This window comes from Plectropomus leopardus, chromosome 3, assembly GCF_026936395.1.
Source record: "Plectropomus leopardus strain MGB_pleo_1.0 chromosome 3, ASM2693639v1, whole genome shotgun sequence".
NCBI classification, from domain to species: Eukaryota; Metazoa; Chordata; class Actinopteri; order Perciformes; family Serranidae; genus Plectropomus; species Plectropomus leopardus.
Window position 1 is genome coordinate 5,978,391 of NC_142178.1, and position 15,975 is coordinate 5,994,365.

The following is a 15,975-nucleotide window of genomic DNA, read 5'->3' on the forward strand; positions in this document are numbered from 1 at the left end:
ATGGTGTTGCACGGTGCTTGAATGAACAGCCAATAGTCTGGGACTGTCTATTTGCTGCCGGCCCCCTCATCACCATAGGGGGTTACAGGGCGTGGTGAGGGGTCAGGAACCGGCTGCTGTCCCCCCACTCTCCTCAAACCAAGTTTTCCCAAATGCAAAGATGGACGCGAAAGGATAGCATCACGATAAACATGGAGGAGCTTATTTCAGTGAATAATGGACACGCCATTTTCCACCCCTTAACCCTCTAGAGGGGATCCAGTTCCTCTGTTTGGACATTTTATTCTAAAGAGAAATAAAGGGGATTTTGATTTGTGCGACCACCTGGGTTAGAGGGAGAGAGAAAGGAGCCATGGTGGAGCAGAGAGGACGAAAGAGTAACTCATCTAAAGGTCTGTGACGCTCCTGGATTTGATTCCAAAGTGTCCTGGACGAGGAGAGTGGAGCCAAAAGTTAAGATCAACAGGTGAATATTTGATTCCGCTCCTGTCCTTTCTGTGCAGTGATGGAAACACAATTGCATAAATAGACTGATGCAGACGGACAAAGGTTCGAATCCAGCGCCCGCACCACCGGGCTGTAGGAAAAACTTGAAACACGAAAAACGCCAAATAAGTTCACGCGATGCAAATTCATAATGATATCACATAAAACACCGCGTTGGCACCAAATGCACAGTTGCATAGTTAAATCGGTATTAAAGAATGTGTTTTCAGTGTTACCGGGATGCAGACCAGTTGAACCTGTTCTGATATGACCCGGGTTGCAGGGTGGTTACTACTGAGGTTGCGCTGTTGGAAGCCACTACTTTCTCAACATTTCGGTAACGTTATGCTACGCCTCAAACTACAGGAGAAAAACACACACTAGCTGTTGCTGTCTACACCCTGCCGAGGCCGGTGCTGTCGGGATTTACCTGTAGATATAGCTCACGCGCTACAATAAATAACGATATTTATTTTTTTTTAACATATTTTCCCCTCACCGAGGAGATTTCTTCCACCGAGGCAACAATCATACAAAAGGCCGTCGCTGGAAACCAACGACTCGTCGGAGAAGCTATCGGTGTGTCTGGAGCAAGGACTAGCAAAAAAAAAAACAAACGGCACTTTTAGGCCGCTTTTCTGTCGGTTTCCTCCGCGGCCGGTATAGCATTGCGTTACGGTGTTATTACGGAGACTGTCGAGCGAGGACCGTGATTTTCTTCTCCGCTTGGCCATGCGAGGAGCTCGGATCTTCACAGCAGAATGTTTCGCCTTCCCCCGGCGTTAGCTCTGCCGCGGCTCCATGTAAGAGAAAAACCTGGCTTTGTTTTAGCTTTGGGGGTAGTCGGCCTATATTAATCTATCACGAGGGAGAAGGACACTCACATAAACAGACAGGGACAGATTAAAAATGATATAAAGAGACAGCTGTGTGCATATGCCACCTGGTTTGCTGTGTTGTTAGCCGCTGCTCCGAGCAGACGAGCTTTATTTTGGCAAATCCCTCACTCATCTCCGAGGGGATGGCGATACTTCTAGCTCACAAGTAAGTGTTTTGCTTGTTTTTCATCGTGAATATCCTCTCTAGGGCCAACAGTAACAACATGCTCCTGGCCTCTGCCGTGGTGGTGTGGGAATGGCTCAACGAACACGGCCGGTGGCGGCCCTACAGCCCCGCCGTCTCCCACCAAATAGAGGCGGCCATCCGGAGCAGCGACCCCCGCGGAGGGAGCGTGGTCCTTGGCCAGGTGGACAGCCGGCTCTCGCCCTACATCATAGATCTCCAGTCCATGCACCAGTTCAGACAGGACACAGGTAAGACAGGGAATGGGCTGGGGACCATAGAGGGAGAGGATGCACTGTGCGAGACTGTCACGTTTAGGCTTTTTTTTTTTTTAAGGTCTATGGCCATAAAACTAACATTGCAGTATAGGAGAGTGCTATAACTGATTTAAAATGCTACTATGGCACCTTGGGGTGTCATGCATTACTGCAAGTCTGCTTCTTTGGCATTTATATGTTTGCTAGTTCATGATCATGGCTTTCCTTTATAGCTTAAAGGGTAACTCTGGTATTTGTCCACCTGGACCCTGTTTTCCCATGCTTTTGTATACAAGTAACTAATGGGAACAACAGTTTTTGGAATTGGTCCAGTATTAAATGACAGCGCTGCGGCCGGTAGCAGCTAAATAGGTTGCATGGTATCATGTTGGGGCATTTGTGCACTGTCTATTTCTGTCTACTAAAAGGGCCACTGGCAGGCTTAGATGTTACTCTGAGTGTCTGACAACACCATGAAAGAACCCTACAGAAACAGACCCCTTTGTTAAAGATTAAAATAAAAACCTTTTTGTTTTACCAGAAACAGCCCTGCAGTAGCTATTGCCAAATACACCAGACTCTATTTAAATAAACAGTAACTTTATCTTCAACACACTAAACACACTTCATTTAAATGTGACAAAAACAAAATAAAACTCACCAAAGCCTTCTTAGTTCATCATTCCACTTTTCCAACACTCACCAGCTCTGGTTTGGTTAAACTAAACCCTTGATTCACCCTGTTGGATGTGAAAATATGCTGGCTCTGTACACAATAAAAATGTATGTTTATTTATGTGGAGTCTGCTTGGCGAAGGCAATTTTGGGGCTTTTTCTGGATAAATTAAATGATCTTACTCTTTTTAACAAAGGTTGTTCTCTGTGAGGTGTCTTTCCTAATGTTGTCAGAAACAATCCCACCCTGTCAGTGAGTAAAACATGCACTTTGAGTGCATGTAAACTGAGGAGCAAACATGCCCCAACTAGTTACATTACAGACTGTTTCACTGCAGACGGCTGCAGCCTTCTCTCTAAATACTGGACCACTTTAAAAAAACTGTTGCTCCCGTTAGTCATTTAGACATAAAAATGTGGGAAAAGAGAGTCTAGGTTGAAGTTTTACCCATTAAAGAATGGTTGACACCAAAACATACCACCATGTACCTGCATTGTGTAGCTCTATACAAGATAAAGGTGCAGTCTCTTTTGTATGGACCCATCATATAATAAATTCAGATTATCATTTGGGATTCAGTCAATCTGCTCTTCAATCCTGCTATGGAAAATTCCTATCTAAAAAAGCCACCAACTCAGTTTTCAAAGCATAGCAGTATGCATCTCTGCGTGCAGGTCTAAGATATCAGGCCAAATATAAACTGCAAAGTACCACATCTTGGTATTTCCAGTTTTGCTACATTAAAGTTTGATAAGTCTTACCAGCTCACAAACAGCATATAAAGCTTTATTTAGGGACAGCTGTGGGGAGTTTGGACTAAAATGTTTCCAAAAAGAATGAAACGATTTTCTAACATCGAAAGATTTGTGAAGGCGCTGCTCAAAGGAAGGGCGGGTGATTGATTTTGTCAACAAAGTCAGTGCAGATAGTGATTAGCGTCGACTAATTTGTTAAAGGCTCAATATTTTTTTTTAATTATTGATTGAACCTTTAAGTTCAAATAAACCCACATCAAAATGAGCAACTATCAAGTTTTAGTCAGTCAATTTGTCATAATTGCACTCAGTGGCACATATTCCTGCAGTGCCAACTGCTACCTTTTATGTAAATAAAGCCATAAGATAACCAGAAAACATTCATAACTTTGTGAGTGATAGTAGCTTCCTGTAATGTCTGAATTGTGAGAGATGGGACCCCTTTTTATGCTCACAAAAGTTGCAACGATTGACTCAGCACTCTCAAATGTGTTCAGGAGAAAAAATGTCTTGAACTAATAATAATAATAACAATAATAATAATAATAATACACTTTATTTATATAGCACCTTTCAAAAATCAGTTTCAAAGTGCTTTACAAATAAAAAAGGGACACATAAAAATATAAAGAGATGAAATGAACTAACAAGCAAACACTGGTACTTGTACTTCTCTGGTAAAAAGTACGAGTAAAAAATTTCTGAAAACATCAGTAAAATAACTAAAAAGCTATTCCAGAAAAGTAGGTTTTGAAAGTGATTTGAAAGATGAGACAGAGTTTGCAGCCCTGATGTCTCAGGCTCAAGCTCTGACTGTAAAGGCTGGAACACCTTTGTGAGTTAATCTGGATCTGAAAATGACAAGAAGTGACACATCTGAGGATCTGAGGGTGCCAGATGGGACGTAGGGTGATAATAGATCAGATGAGAAACTTGGAGTGAGGCCTCTCAGAGCTTTTTAAGTAATTAGTAATATGTTAAAATCTATTCTAAAGCAACAGGTAGCCAGTGTAAGGAAGCCAGGATTGGTGAAATGTTGTCATGACTCTTAGTCCGAGTCAAAATCCTGGCAGCAGAATTTTGGGAAAGCTAAAGGCGGGAGAGGGATTTTTTTACTGATGCCTGAGAACAAGGAGGTACAGGAGTAACTTAACAACTTGGATTTGTTTTTCTCCTCATTTGTACTCGGCAGTAGCCAATAGCATTGCGGCTGGATATTTGTCTCTGGGCAGGAAAATATTGCCTTTTTGCTCTGTTCAATTAAAAATGGGATTAAAATCTAACTTGCATTAAATGTACCTTATGTGTTGTGTTGAATATGTCAAAAGACCTCTGATTGGAAATTGCATGCATGATCACATGCCTAGTTGCATGCCAGGCCAGGCTCACATGGCAATATGAGAAAGTAGTATTATGACAGTAGGTGCAAATTGGTTTTTTTTTGCCCATATCCACAAACACTAATGGTTTTTGTGGTTTTAAATAAATCACTGATGAATTGAAAATGCCAGTATGCAGTCATTTAAAGATAAACCAGAAATATTCTTAATCTATTGTGGAACTTCTGTCAGTCAAAAGCAGTGAGAAAGTGTGTGTGTGTGTGTGTGTGTGTGTGTGTGTGTGTGTGTGTGTGTGTTGAAATGATGGTGTGGAGCAGCTGCAAATGACCATCGCACCACTGAGTTAGCTGCATTCCTTAGCCCTTATCCTCTAGCACTACATACACACACACAGCAGCTGTAGCACTCCAACATCAAGAAAAAAAGAGAACTTGATTCTGTGGAAAGAATGGAATATTTCAAGATGAGCAGAGAGTTCACTTTAGTTGTCATCCCTCTGTAGACTCCCCTTCCTCCCCTCTAGCCCTCTTTCTCTCCCTCTCCCTGGGGTCTCTCACCCTCTCCCCTTTCCTCTCCCTCTCTTGTACAAGTTTTAAGTTTCGTCAATAGGCAAAAGTCCCGAGGGCCTTTCGGGCTGCGACATGGGAGAGAAAGAACGATATAAGTGTGTGTGTGTGTGTGTGTGTGTGTGTGTGTGTGTGTGTGTGTGTGTGTGTGTGTGTGTGTGTGTGCAGTGGGGGTTGTAGAAGGAGTGGGAGTGGTTGTTGCAGAATGAGTGAGATAATTGGGGAGTCTGTATTCTCTCTCTCTCTGTCCCTCTTTCCCCCCGTCTTTCGCTCCTCCACCATTGTTGGATTTGGGCGAACAGATGTGAGTTAGTCCATTGTGGCTGCGAGACACACAGGAGGTGAAAGTGAGCGTTTCGAGGAGCAGAACAGACCTCAGAGGCAGAGGGGAGGGGCTGTTGGGGGGTCGCACGTTGTTACAAGTTCAGCAAAGTATAAGATGAAGGGAAGGACGAAACTTGAAAAAATGGGAAAGAAAGCAGTTGATGTTGGGTTCTGACAGCCATTTGCACTCAGGATCCAGTTCTAAGGTGATGAAGTACTGGCTAAACTGATAGTCCAATATCAGATCTTTTTCCCAGCTGCTTTTTATTTGCCATGCACAGTGTACAAAAGATCCACGTAGCAGCGTTCTCACCACTAACCTTTGTTTTTATTATTTTAGTAGCAACTAAGTAACATACCTCAGGGGATAAAGTACTGTAAACTTTGCTTGCATGTCTGTACGCATTAAGACATGTGTGAAGAAAAGAAACGTTTCTGGCATTTTTGGCGATATGGATGTGCAGTGAGGCAGACATGGAGGAGAATGACAGGTATGACATTAACCATATGTCATTAACATGGGATAAATACTTCCTGGCCCAACCAGCCCCCATGCTCCACTGATTCCTCGATATGGCTGTGGAATAATTTTACAATATTTGACGGAATTTATGCGATAACGATATTCCTGACGGTATGACTGAGATACTGAGAATGTTTTATTGTGAATTTCAAGAATTTACAGTTGTCATCGTATATGTCAACATAAATGGAGTTCAGATATTCAGTAAAAACTGAACAAAAATGATCTCTTTAGTTCATTAGCTTGTAGACAACAGCAACTCACAGTGAGATTCAGATTCTGTATGAAACATAAATATTACAACAAAATAACAGTGATCAAAAATGACACATCTAAACAGCTGCCAAGTTCAAAAACCATTGTCTGTGATCTAATCTATAATGAATGAGTTATTTTCTGCACCTGTATGCGCGGCTGTTTCTCCTCCACTCCTCTTGCAGTAGTGTTCGTCACTCAGCACTGACGATCAGTCCCTGGTATATGCCGGTTTTATCATGGACAATATGATGTGGCACACCCTTTGTTCCTCAGCCATGCTGAAATGCACACAACCTGGGTCAGGTGGGAGCTAACATTAGCCAGCTAGCAGCACAGCTGATTTGAGGATTACAGCTGGTAATGAAACATAATGAAAATTAATTAATTAATCAATTAGATTGACATGGAACCTGTCAAAAATATTCTCCGGTTAACTGATTAACAGTTGACATCCCTAATTTGCACACTGATGGGACACAGAATTCAATGAGAAGGACACACGATTTTGACCCCACTTTGACATGGCAGCAAGACGTAAAAGTCTGTTTTTACAGTCATGTATTAAAGGACGTTTTAAATGCCTGCCATCTCTACCCCTCCCACTGTCCTTATGAACTTTCCCATCTCGCCGGTTCTCTCAGCACTGTCAGTTGTGTTTGGAGGAAAGCGGCTTCTGAGCAGAATAGCGGATGAAAGCCACACAGGAGCTCTCTGCACCACAGATAGCACAGGCGTTAAGCTGACAACATGCAACGTTTAGGAAACGCCTCCAGTCTCCAGCATGGTCTCTCTATCAGAGCCTTGTGTGTTCTGTGTGACAAGTGGGAGCCCATGTTCCCTGAGAGCTTCGCTGCTCCCGGAGCTCATCGGTGCAGTGTTACTGAGATTAGCTGTCACACAGGACTGTCAGTGTTGTGGCAGTGGTCTTGTTTCTTGGATTGTTGAACCTTCTTGAGGTGTCGCTTTTTTATTTGACTGTTGAGTCATGTCTGTGCTCATGGTTCATGCTTACAGCGCAGCTCTTTTTTCTTCCCAAACAAACCAGAAATATAAGACACATTGCTTCCTGTGTACCACAGAGTGAAACAAGCCTTGAAGAAGTGGCTTGAATCACTGCTTTGAGGTGTCAGTTTTCAAGAGAGAGAGTGTACAAAATGAAGTATATATTCATACAAAAATGTCAAATCATGACATTAAAATGATGACTTAACAGCTCTTTGCCATCTCAAAATTTTTGTTTCTCAGACACAGTCGTGCTTTCCAAGAAACTGAGTTATGGCCATATGAACAAGTCTTAGTGGCTTACAGGCCTGTGAGCAGTTGTTTGTGTATGAGAGAACAAACGAGGCTTCCTGTAGATTGAAAGGGAGCCTGGAGTCTGACAGGGGATTAACTTTGTTTTCCTTTTAGTTTGAGAGCTCCACTCATACATGTGATTATTTTCACTTGTTCTTTAGTCAGTACAGAAAGTGTAAATCACATGACATACAGTATATTTTGTATATAAATAATATATATTCAGTATAGCACACTAACCCTCATTATTTCCTATCCAAGGCGATGTAGGCGTGTTACGTGAGCAATAATGGAAAGGCAAGCCCCTTATAAATAGGAGCGGCCACATATGAGAGATATCTGCGAGGTGATAGTCCATGATTTCACAGAGGAATTGTGGATTCAAAACTTCTGGATGATCCGCTCAACTCTTGAAGAGTTCTTTGATGCAATAACAGCTCTTGTAGCTCCTGCTGCATCATGAGGGAGCCAGTTCCTACTGACAAGCACATAGCCATAGCATCATGTGACCTAGAAAAGCCAAAAAAGTGTTTACATTTTAGTTTTGCAAAATATGGATTTTTCATATTGTTTGTAATGTCACCTCGTGTGAGTGTAAAAACTTAACTAACTCCTTTCGGCACATTTTAGATTTACAGTTTCAATTTACTCAAATTACGGGTTAGTGGAAACCTGCCTATTGACTGAATTCAGAGTATGCCAGCAGGTGCCCTATTAGCAACATATGCATTTTACCAATGCATATAATGTTATAATTAAAACACAATAAATTGGTTTTGTCCTCTTAACTCTATTATGAAAAGTTGGGAAGGGACTTGGTGGTGCTGGAGGTGCTTGCCTTGAAAATATATGTTAAACAGAAAAGTGTCCCGCTCTTAGCAGCAGTCTCTACCTCTTTTTTTCATGGCATTTTTAAAGACTGACTTGTCATCATTTCCTTTGAGGGGCATTTTTCAAACTCTAAGGGCATCTTTTTTTCCTGCTCCTGCAGCATGTTGCTCCTCCAGTTCCAGCTGGTCCTGCTGAAGGAGACACATTCCCAGACCCCCACAATGCCCAGGGGCGTTAGGGTCATGGTGGGAGGGGGCGAGGTTAGATTGGGGACTCCCCAGAGACACAGGGGAGGGGGTGAGTTGTGGTGACAAGTAATCAGGAGGAAGTGGAACCAAACTCTGACTACATTTACATACACCATAGCTAACCAGGTTAGTGGGACAAGTCAGGTTAGGTCAGGAAATTACAGAACATGCTTAACTCACTGTGAAACCTGCACTTATGATACTGTATAAGATGACAACTTCTGTTGGAAATAACTGTTTCTATCTGCCAAATTCTCCACTGTGCTGACCAGTTAATTGCTAACTTTGTTTGAGGTTGTTTATAGTGGGTTCAGCTGTTTAGCCTTTCTGCTGAAAACAGCTGTCTGTAAACAGGCCTGATGAGAGCAGCACAAATCAGGCAGTGAAGCTGGCCCCTTGTATTTAGATAAATAAAATGAGTTTTGTTGAAAAAACATCTATATGCTTCCAATTAAAGTACTGAAAAAAGTATAATTTTATATAAACACAAGTACTGTATTGACGCTAGTGATGAAAATGTTGAATACTAGGCTTGGATGGTATCTATTTTTTATATACCTTCGTACCTACCTGACATTTCACTGGATTACATGATATATGATGGTATTGGTGACTTGAGCAGAGAATGAAGTCAAACTCCCTGTGTGTGCTGTAATATGAGCTTCTCTGTTCTTTGTTGTGGTAGCCGGTCCAGCTGTGCATGTATGTCAGTGCATGTGTGTGTCCCACTGACTAACTAATCACCACTGTTCTGCTCTGCGCTCATGCAGTGGTGAGCAGTGGAACGGTGTGCACGAGTTTAGTAAAGTGATAATACAGGTGGTTATGCACAGTTTGGAAGTGTAGGCTGTATGAGCTGATACTGACTTATTTAATTGGATTGTACAGGATGCATCAATTTGATTGGTTTAATTTGATATAAAATGTGAAAATGCTCAGTTTGCTCCGCTGCTTCATATTTCTTATGGTACAATGAGGTGTTCCTTTAAACAGATTATATTCGTTTGTTGGTGTTTTGTTTTTTTTTACCTGGTGGAGGGCTACAGATCTGTGCATAAAGAAAAATAAAAAAAACCCAAAATGCATAAAAAGAGAGTTGAGCTGCACGGTGAGCGCACTGGCAATTGTGGCTTTGTGCTGTCAGCGCAGCAGCTTCGGTTGATTGTAATGGATGTGCTCTGCTGTGGTAAACATGTCATGTCACGTCCATGACCCATGCATTTCGGCCATAACCCCGAAACTTGATCATGAGGTACTAAATTGTTCAATACTTTCTGTGGATCATTACTTGACTAAGCTTATCAAAATGATCGAAAGCTTGCGACAATATTCACCAAGGATCTTTAAAAGGTTTTGGCCCAGCACAAAGTAGACCTAACTCCACAACCACTTGGCCAGTCATGATAATGAGAAGAGAAACAAAGGACAGAGTGTCTGTCTGATCGTTCCTGGATGGAGTGTTAGATAATAACTGGGTTGTGTTTTCAGGTTCTCAATCCGTTTGTGAAAGCATCTTTTCAAGAACACCTTGGGGGAAATTCATTCAAAATGTCCACTTGCACTCAAAGACAAACTGATTAGTTTTTGGTGGTAAAAGGTCATGGGCACTGTGACCTCATCTATCTCATGCTGGGGATGCAATATTTCAAAAACACAATGAGAAATTTTTATTTCAAATATGGCCAAAACATCCTTTCTGAGTCAGATGAAGTGATTAAAGTTTGGTGAGCAAGGTCACCTTGACCTTGCGTTCATCTCATTTCATGAATGCAATATTTCAAGTAGCCCTTGAGAGAGTTTCCTCAATTTTGGCACACAGGTCCACTTAGACTCATAAATGACCTGACATGAATTTGGTGGTGGAGGGTCTTTGACTTTGACAGTTAAGGTGAGGATCTCTTCCTCTTTTGTGTTGGAGCCTCCACTTTATACCGCCACCTGATCCATCTCTCACTATCTCTTCCTCTTTTCTCCTCTGTCACCCCTTTCCTCCGCCTTTCTCTCACACACTCTATGAAGCCGAAAATTTACTCTGAACTCGACACTCAGGGGATTGAACTCTTTCAAGGTGAGACAAAGTAGAGACAAAGACAGAGAGAGAGCTGAAGGGAGTAGGCGACAAAGTCGGAAGAGCGAGGGGTGAAAAAAGTGCGGAGAGGGCATCAGAAAGTTAAACAGTGAGGAAGAATATAACTGGAGGGAGATAAAATAAGACAAGATGCAGAGAGAACAAGACAGCTTGAAAGTCAAGATATAGAAAGGAGCCGAGGACAGGAGGAATGGAGGAAGATAAAAGTAACTGTGGAAAAAAATGACAAGAGCTGACAGAGGAATTGAAAGGAGAGAATGAAAGAATAAAGGGTTGTGTGAAGACTTTCATACAGACAAGTTGGATTTCTTTAAACCAGAAAAATAATGAGTTGATGATGGACAGTTTTTCTTAAAATACTGCACATAAAGATGTTTTTTTTATTATTCTTTGTATTCTGAGAAAGCAGTAACCTATTTACATCCAACTATTGAGGCAGATAAATGAAAACTTTCGAGGAACTGTCTAAAACGTATTATCTTTTAGAATCATTATTTCAAAACATGCTATTTCCTGGTTGGAAGAACTAACTTTGCTTCGACTAACTTTGCTTCGAGCCAACTAGATACTGCCTGTTCAGTCTGTTTTCTACATGGACACATCATAAATCACAAGAAAACAGTGGGAAGGAAAGCCAGAGAAAGGAAGATGAAAGAGGTGGAGGGGTCAGAGCGCAGCCTTTTCACTCCGAGTTGTTGTTGTGAAACTCTGCGTGTTGGGTTACTGTTCCTGTGTACTCTGGGGGATATCACTCACTGGCTGCTCTGCAACACACACACACACAAGCAGAGGACATACATATATGAAAGCAAGTGAAGACATCAGTAAATATTTATGTCACTGCTACATAACTGTATCATGCATAGCACTTTAGTTGTGGGCAACAACAGATTGCCTCAGAATATCTTAGCCCGCGTTTCTCTTAACCCTTTGAAACCTAGATCGACATCACTTCTGTGCTGCTGGCAGATGCCTGTCACAAGTATTTAACCCTTTGAAAACTGAGCAAATTGGTTCAAATTCTTTCAAAAACATGTTCTAAAAAGCCAAAGAGCCACTTGGTAAAAAATGTTCCACAAATTGCAAGAAATTAGTAGATTTAGAAAAAAATTATAGAAAAAAGAAACTAGGGAAAATGAAAAAAAACTAAGGGAAATTACTATATCATGACAATATTTTTAAAAGCCATAATTACAAAATTGTTAAGCACCCATTTTTCAGGTTTTTCCCTTGTTTTTTTTTTCTTTTTCTTTTTTACTTTTATTTCCTTTTCCTAATTTTCAGCTAATTTTCGTGTAATTCATTTAAACTATTATTTTGTGGTAATTTTGGGGTCATTTCTTAATTCACTCTTGGCTTTCCCATGTCTTTAAAAGAAATTAAGCCAATCTTCTCAGGTTTCAAAGGGTTAATACTCAGTGTGTTTAATCTACAGTTTGGTCGAGCTACTGTTACAGCTCGATTGGGCCTTTTCATTGGACTACTGTCCTTGTACCAGTATACAAGCACCAGTGGAGAAATGATTAATTGGCAAAAGTATGTCCAACTCCACCTCAACTGTTTATTTTTAGTAACTTCCAGGTAGAAAACCACCACGTCACGTACATATAATCAAACACGCTGAGCAAACAGTTTTAAGCCACCTAAAAAAAATCTATATCCGCTTAAGTGCTCACCATATTTAGAATATTCACCGCTTGGCCTTGTTGTATCACATCTCTTCCCAACAGGGATTTGAAGCTGTTGTATCAAAAACACCAGACTCCATTGAGAACTTGTTTTATTTAGGTGGCTAAAGTATGTTTTCCTGCGGCCCGTCCACAGCAGTATGTTGCTTAACTTCCGTGCCGGTGTTGTGGGACTGTGTTTCATTTATCAGAAGAGCGGGGTAGCTGGGATGTGACTTTTTTATTTTAAACAAAAATAAAATACTTCCTTTTCAAGTTGCATGTCCCTTATCTAAGCCAAAATTAAAAACACAAGTCCCTCCTCAGTGATAAATTTTATAAAATGCCGGACCTGTTTTGCAGCACTCCTTCTGCCCTCACAAATAATGAGCAGTCCCTATCCATAAACACAGAGGGAGGCCGGCACAGTGACTAGGAGCACGCACAGGACATCTAGTCTAGTTAAAAGTCTGACTAAGGTGTGCACATGACGGAAGAGCTCGACTTCTAGTTGCATTATCTAGGTGTGTTAGTCCAGGTTTAGTCGGACTAACACAATAATTCGACTTTTTCTAATATCATCTAAACGCACTGACTGAATCCAAACCTAAACTTACCCTACCTAACACCCTCATACTTAAGTCAGACTGGTCACATTTTCTCCCTATGAAACACTGACCCAGCATAAGCACCAAAGACACACACACACACACACACACACACACACACACACACACAGAGGACTGCCGGGGGCTGATGACTCTCATGTGATGGGGTTTAGAGGGGCTCGCAGGGAGGCAAGAGAGAAGAAATGGAAACACCGAGTAGTGCCAGAGAATGTGTGTGATGGATGGATTGATAGATGGGGGAGGTCTTTTAATTTATTTTGTCCATCATTTTCAGTCAACACTGAAGCAGTGTCAGTGGCATTTAAAGGGGTATTCCACCCATTTTACATATGAAGTTCAGTTTGCTTGGCATGGAGGAATTATCTGTGGCTACAGACGTATGATGATGTGTCTGGCTGGTGAGACTGCTTCATTAAACAAATAACCTTGTTAATGTCAACAGAAACTATTGAGTTGCACTATGGGAAATGTAGGGACTAAAAGCATATATATCTCATTCTCTGCTGCTTTGATTTGGACAAAGAATGCCACCCATACCATTTAAAAATATAATTTTAGCACCAGTATCAAAAAAAAAAGGTACCCAACCAATTTGGACCATTCTTTAAAAAAAAAAAAATCTGGATAAAATTTTCTGGTATAAGCTCCCCCAATTTTATTGTAGTTCAATAATAAATGATTAGAATATCCCTCAAGAGTTTCTTTTTTATTTGAGTGGATTTACAAAAACCTGAACTGCTGTCTTGTCCATGATTTTATGCCTCCATGCCGGTGAGAGTCGTTATTTTGTTTTTGGGTTGTCCAAAACATTTTTGTGAACATGATATTTCAAGAGTGCCATGAGGGAATTTCTTCAAATTCGGCACAAACATCCACTGGGACTTAATGATGAACTAATTTGATTTTGGTGGTCAAAGTCAAGGTCACTGTAACCTCGTCTGTCTTGTGAATGCAATATCTCAAGAACAGCATGTAAGATTTTTTTTTCAGATTTGGCACAAACTTCCACTGGACTCAACAATGAATTGATACCATTTTGGCGGTCAAAGGTCACTGTGACCTTATATCTGTCTCATGCTTGTGAATGCAATATTTCAAGGTCTTTAGGGAGTTGTCAAAAATTTGGCACAAACGTCCACCTGGACTTGACAATGAACTGATTAGAATTTGGTGATGAAAGATCAAGATCACTGGGACCTCATAAAATACACTAATTTCTTTCCATTACTCAATAAATAATATGCTAATCACTGCAAAATTTCAGACAAATATCTAATAGTAAATAATGACAAAATCATAAAATTTTATAACCAAAAGGTTAAAGGTCGACTTGACTGTGACATCATAATGCAAAATCACTTTGCTGGCCATTATTCATGTGGTCAGATGCTGAATTGGTGTCATTAATCTTAAGTGTCCACTCTGTAATTGTGCTGATTGAATATAGGCCTTTTGTGCTGCCCAGGGGGATTGTGTGTGACATGTCCATGTTTTGGATGTAAACTGTAAGTGCAACTTAAGTGGTTTGCCAAGGCATACAACTGTAAGGCTGTAACTCTAGTTTTTTTTTACTGTCGCTATTTATAATAGATGTAGAAATGCAGCAAGCTGTGTACCAAGACAGTGTTATCATTCTTATTCTTGTTTGTGCTCTGATTGGCCAACTGCTTCTCCAACCATCAGAAAATCATACATTTACATATATAGGATATGGCTGACAATTCAGAAGCTTGAAACTGGCCATGAAGAGAGGCTAATACTCATTAAAGGGCAATATATTGGCGACTGCACACTGATCAATTTATCAGCTTTAGAAAGACTTAGCTTTGATTAGTTGATTATTTCTTTTTTGATGGAAGCATACCTAAATCCAACCACAAAAGCTATTGTCAAATTGTCCTGACAGCTGTTTTGAAATGTAGCTGTGAAGAAGTGGATGGAATACCAGAGAAGAAAGTTTGCATTCATGCAGGCAAGAAACAAACAGCGGGAGGCAAACAGAAAGCCAAAAACATGTAAATATATTGATGAAGTGTTAGAAGGAGAAGACAAAAGGAAAGAAAAAAAAAGGGTGACAGCGACGGAAGAGATGATATCACACAGAGTGAGGGTGAGATATCACGATAAACAAATCAAAGTACGGAAACAAGTTAGGAACAGAAGGGGTGGGAAAGTGATGATTAAAGGAAAGTAAATAAGAGGAAGTGAAGTGAGTGTCAGAAAAAAACATTTTGTTTCTGTGACTCCAGGTCGGCTTGACCTTCTAGATAATTTTCGTGCTTATCCTCTATGTTTCACTCTCTCTGTTCTTCTCTTATCTCACGCTTCTACTTCGTCTTTCGACTCTCTTTTCCTCGTTACTCCAATCCTCTTTTTACCTTTGAGAGAACAATCCTACTGCTTTCAATTTGTCTTCCTGTGGACTTCTTTGTCTTTGAGTTTCTGTTCTCAGTTTGAGCCCTTTTATCGCATCATCAGTTCTCATTTTTCTGTTGTTGGTGTTACCATTTGCCACAAATTCTTCTTTTCGTGTCCTTTTCGAGGGTGTCATTTTCATTTGAGGTATTTAACCTCGATAGCGACTCATATAGTACATATGAGTACATTTTGTCATTTCCTCAATCGTCCTCCATCCTTGTGCTGCTTGAGGGTGCTCAGGCCATTTTAAAGATGATGCGTGGAGAAGTGGAGCTAGAATTCAAGGAATATTTTTGAAAAGTGCTGTGAATTATCGTTGGGGAAATAGCAGCAGTTTGACCTGGTTCGCCTCGGGCTGAGTTCACGCTAGGACAGAAATCATTCTGGGTTCAATCAGGGAAAATATTTCGGAGACTCTTCAAGTCTGCATTGCTTTATATTTTCCCCTCTTTGATATGTGGCTAGCATATGTCATAAACAGATGAGCGGTATTGTAGTGTCTACTTTCGCAGAGATATTTTTTTTCTTCTTATTGATTTTTGCATTTGCA

At 40.8% G+C, this 15,975-nt stretch overlaps 1 protein-coding gene across 2 annotated transcripts in view; it reads left to right on the top strand.

Moving 5' to 3' along the window:
* The first annotated feature begins 134 nt into the window (after positions 1 to 134).
* LOC121941909 (E3 ubiquitin-protein ligase DTX4-like) overlaps positions 135 to 15,975 on the top strand; it is a 41,224-nt gene continuing 25,383 nt past the window's right edge. Inside the window, exons 1-2 of one of the 2 annotated variants that reach the window (XM_042484889.2) lie at positions 135 to 466; positions 1,573 to 1,799. In XM_042484889.2, the coding sequence (XP_042340823.1) occupies positions 1,589 to 1,799 (211 nt within the window). In that variant the 5' untranslated portion in view covers positions 135 to 466; positions 1,573 to 1,588. Of the gene's footprint in view, positions 467 to 793; positions 1,290 to 1,572; positions 1,800 to 15,975 lie in introns of those variants that run through there. The other variant, XM_042484888.2, reaches the window with a different exon arrangement.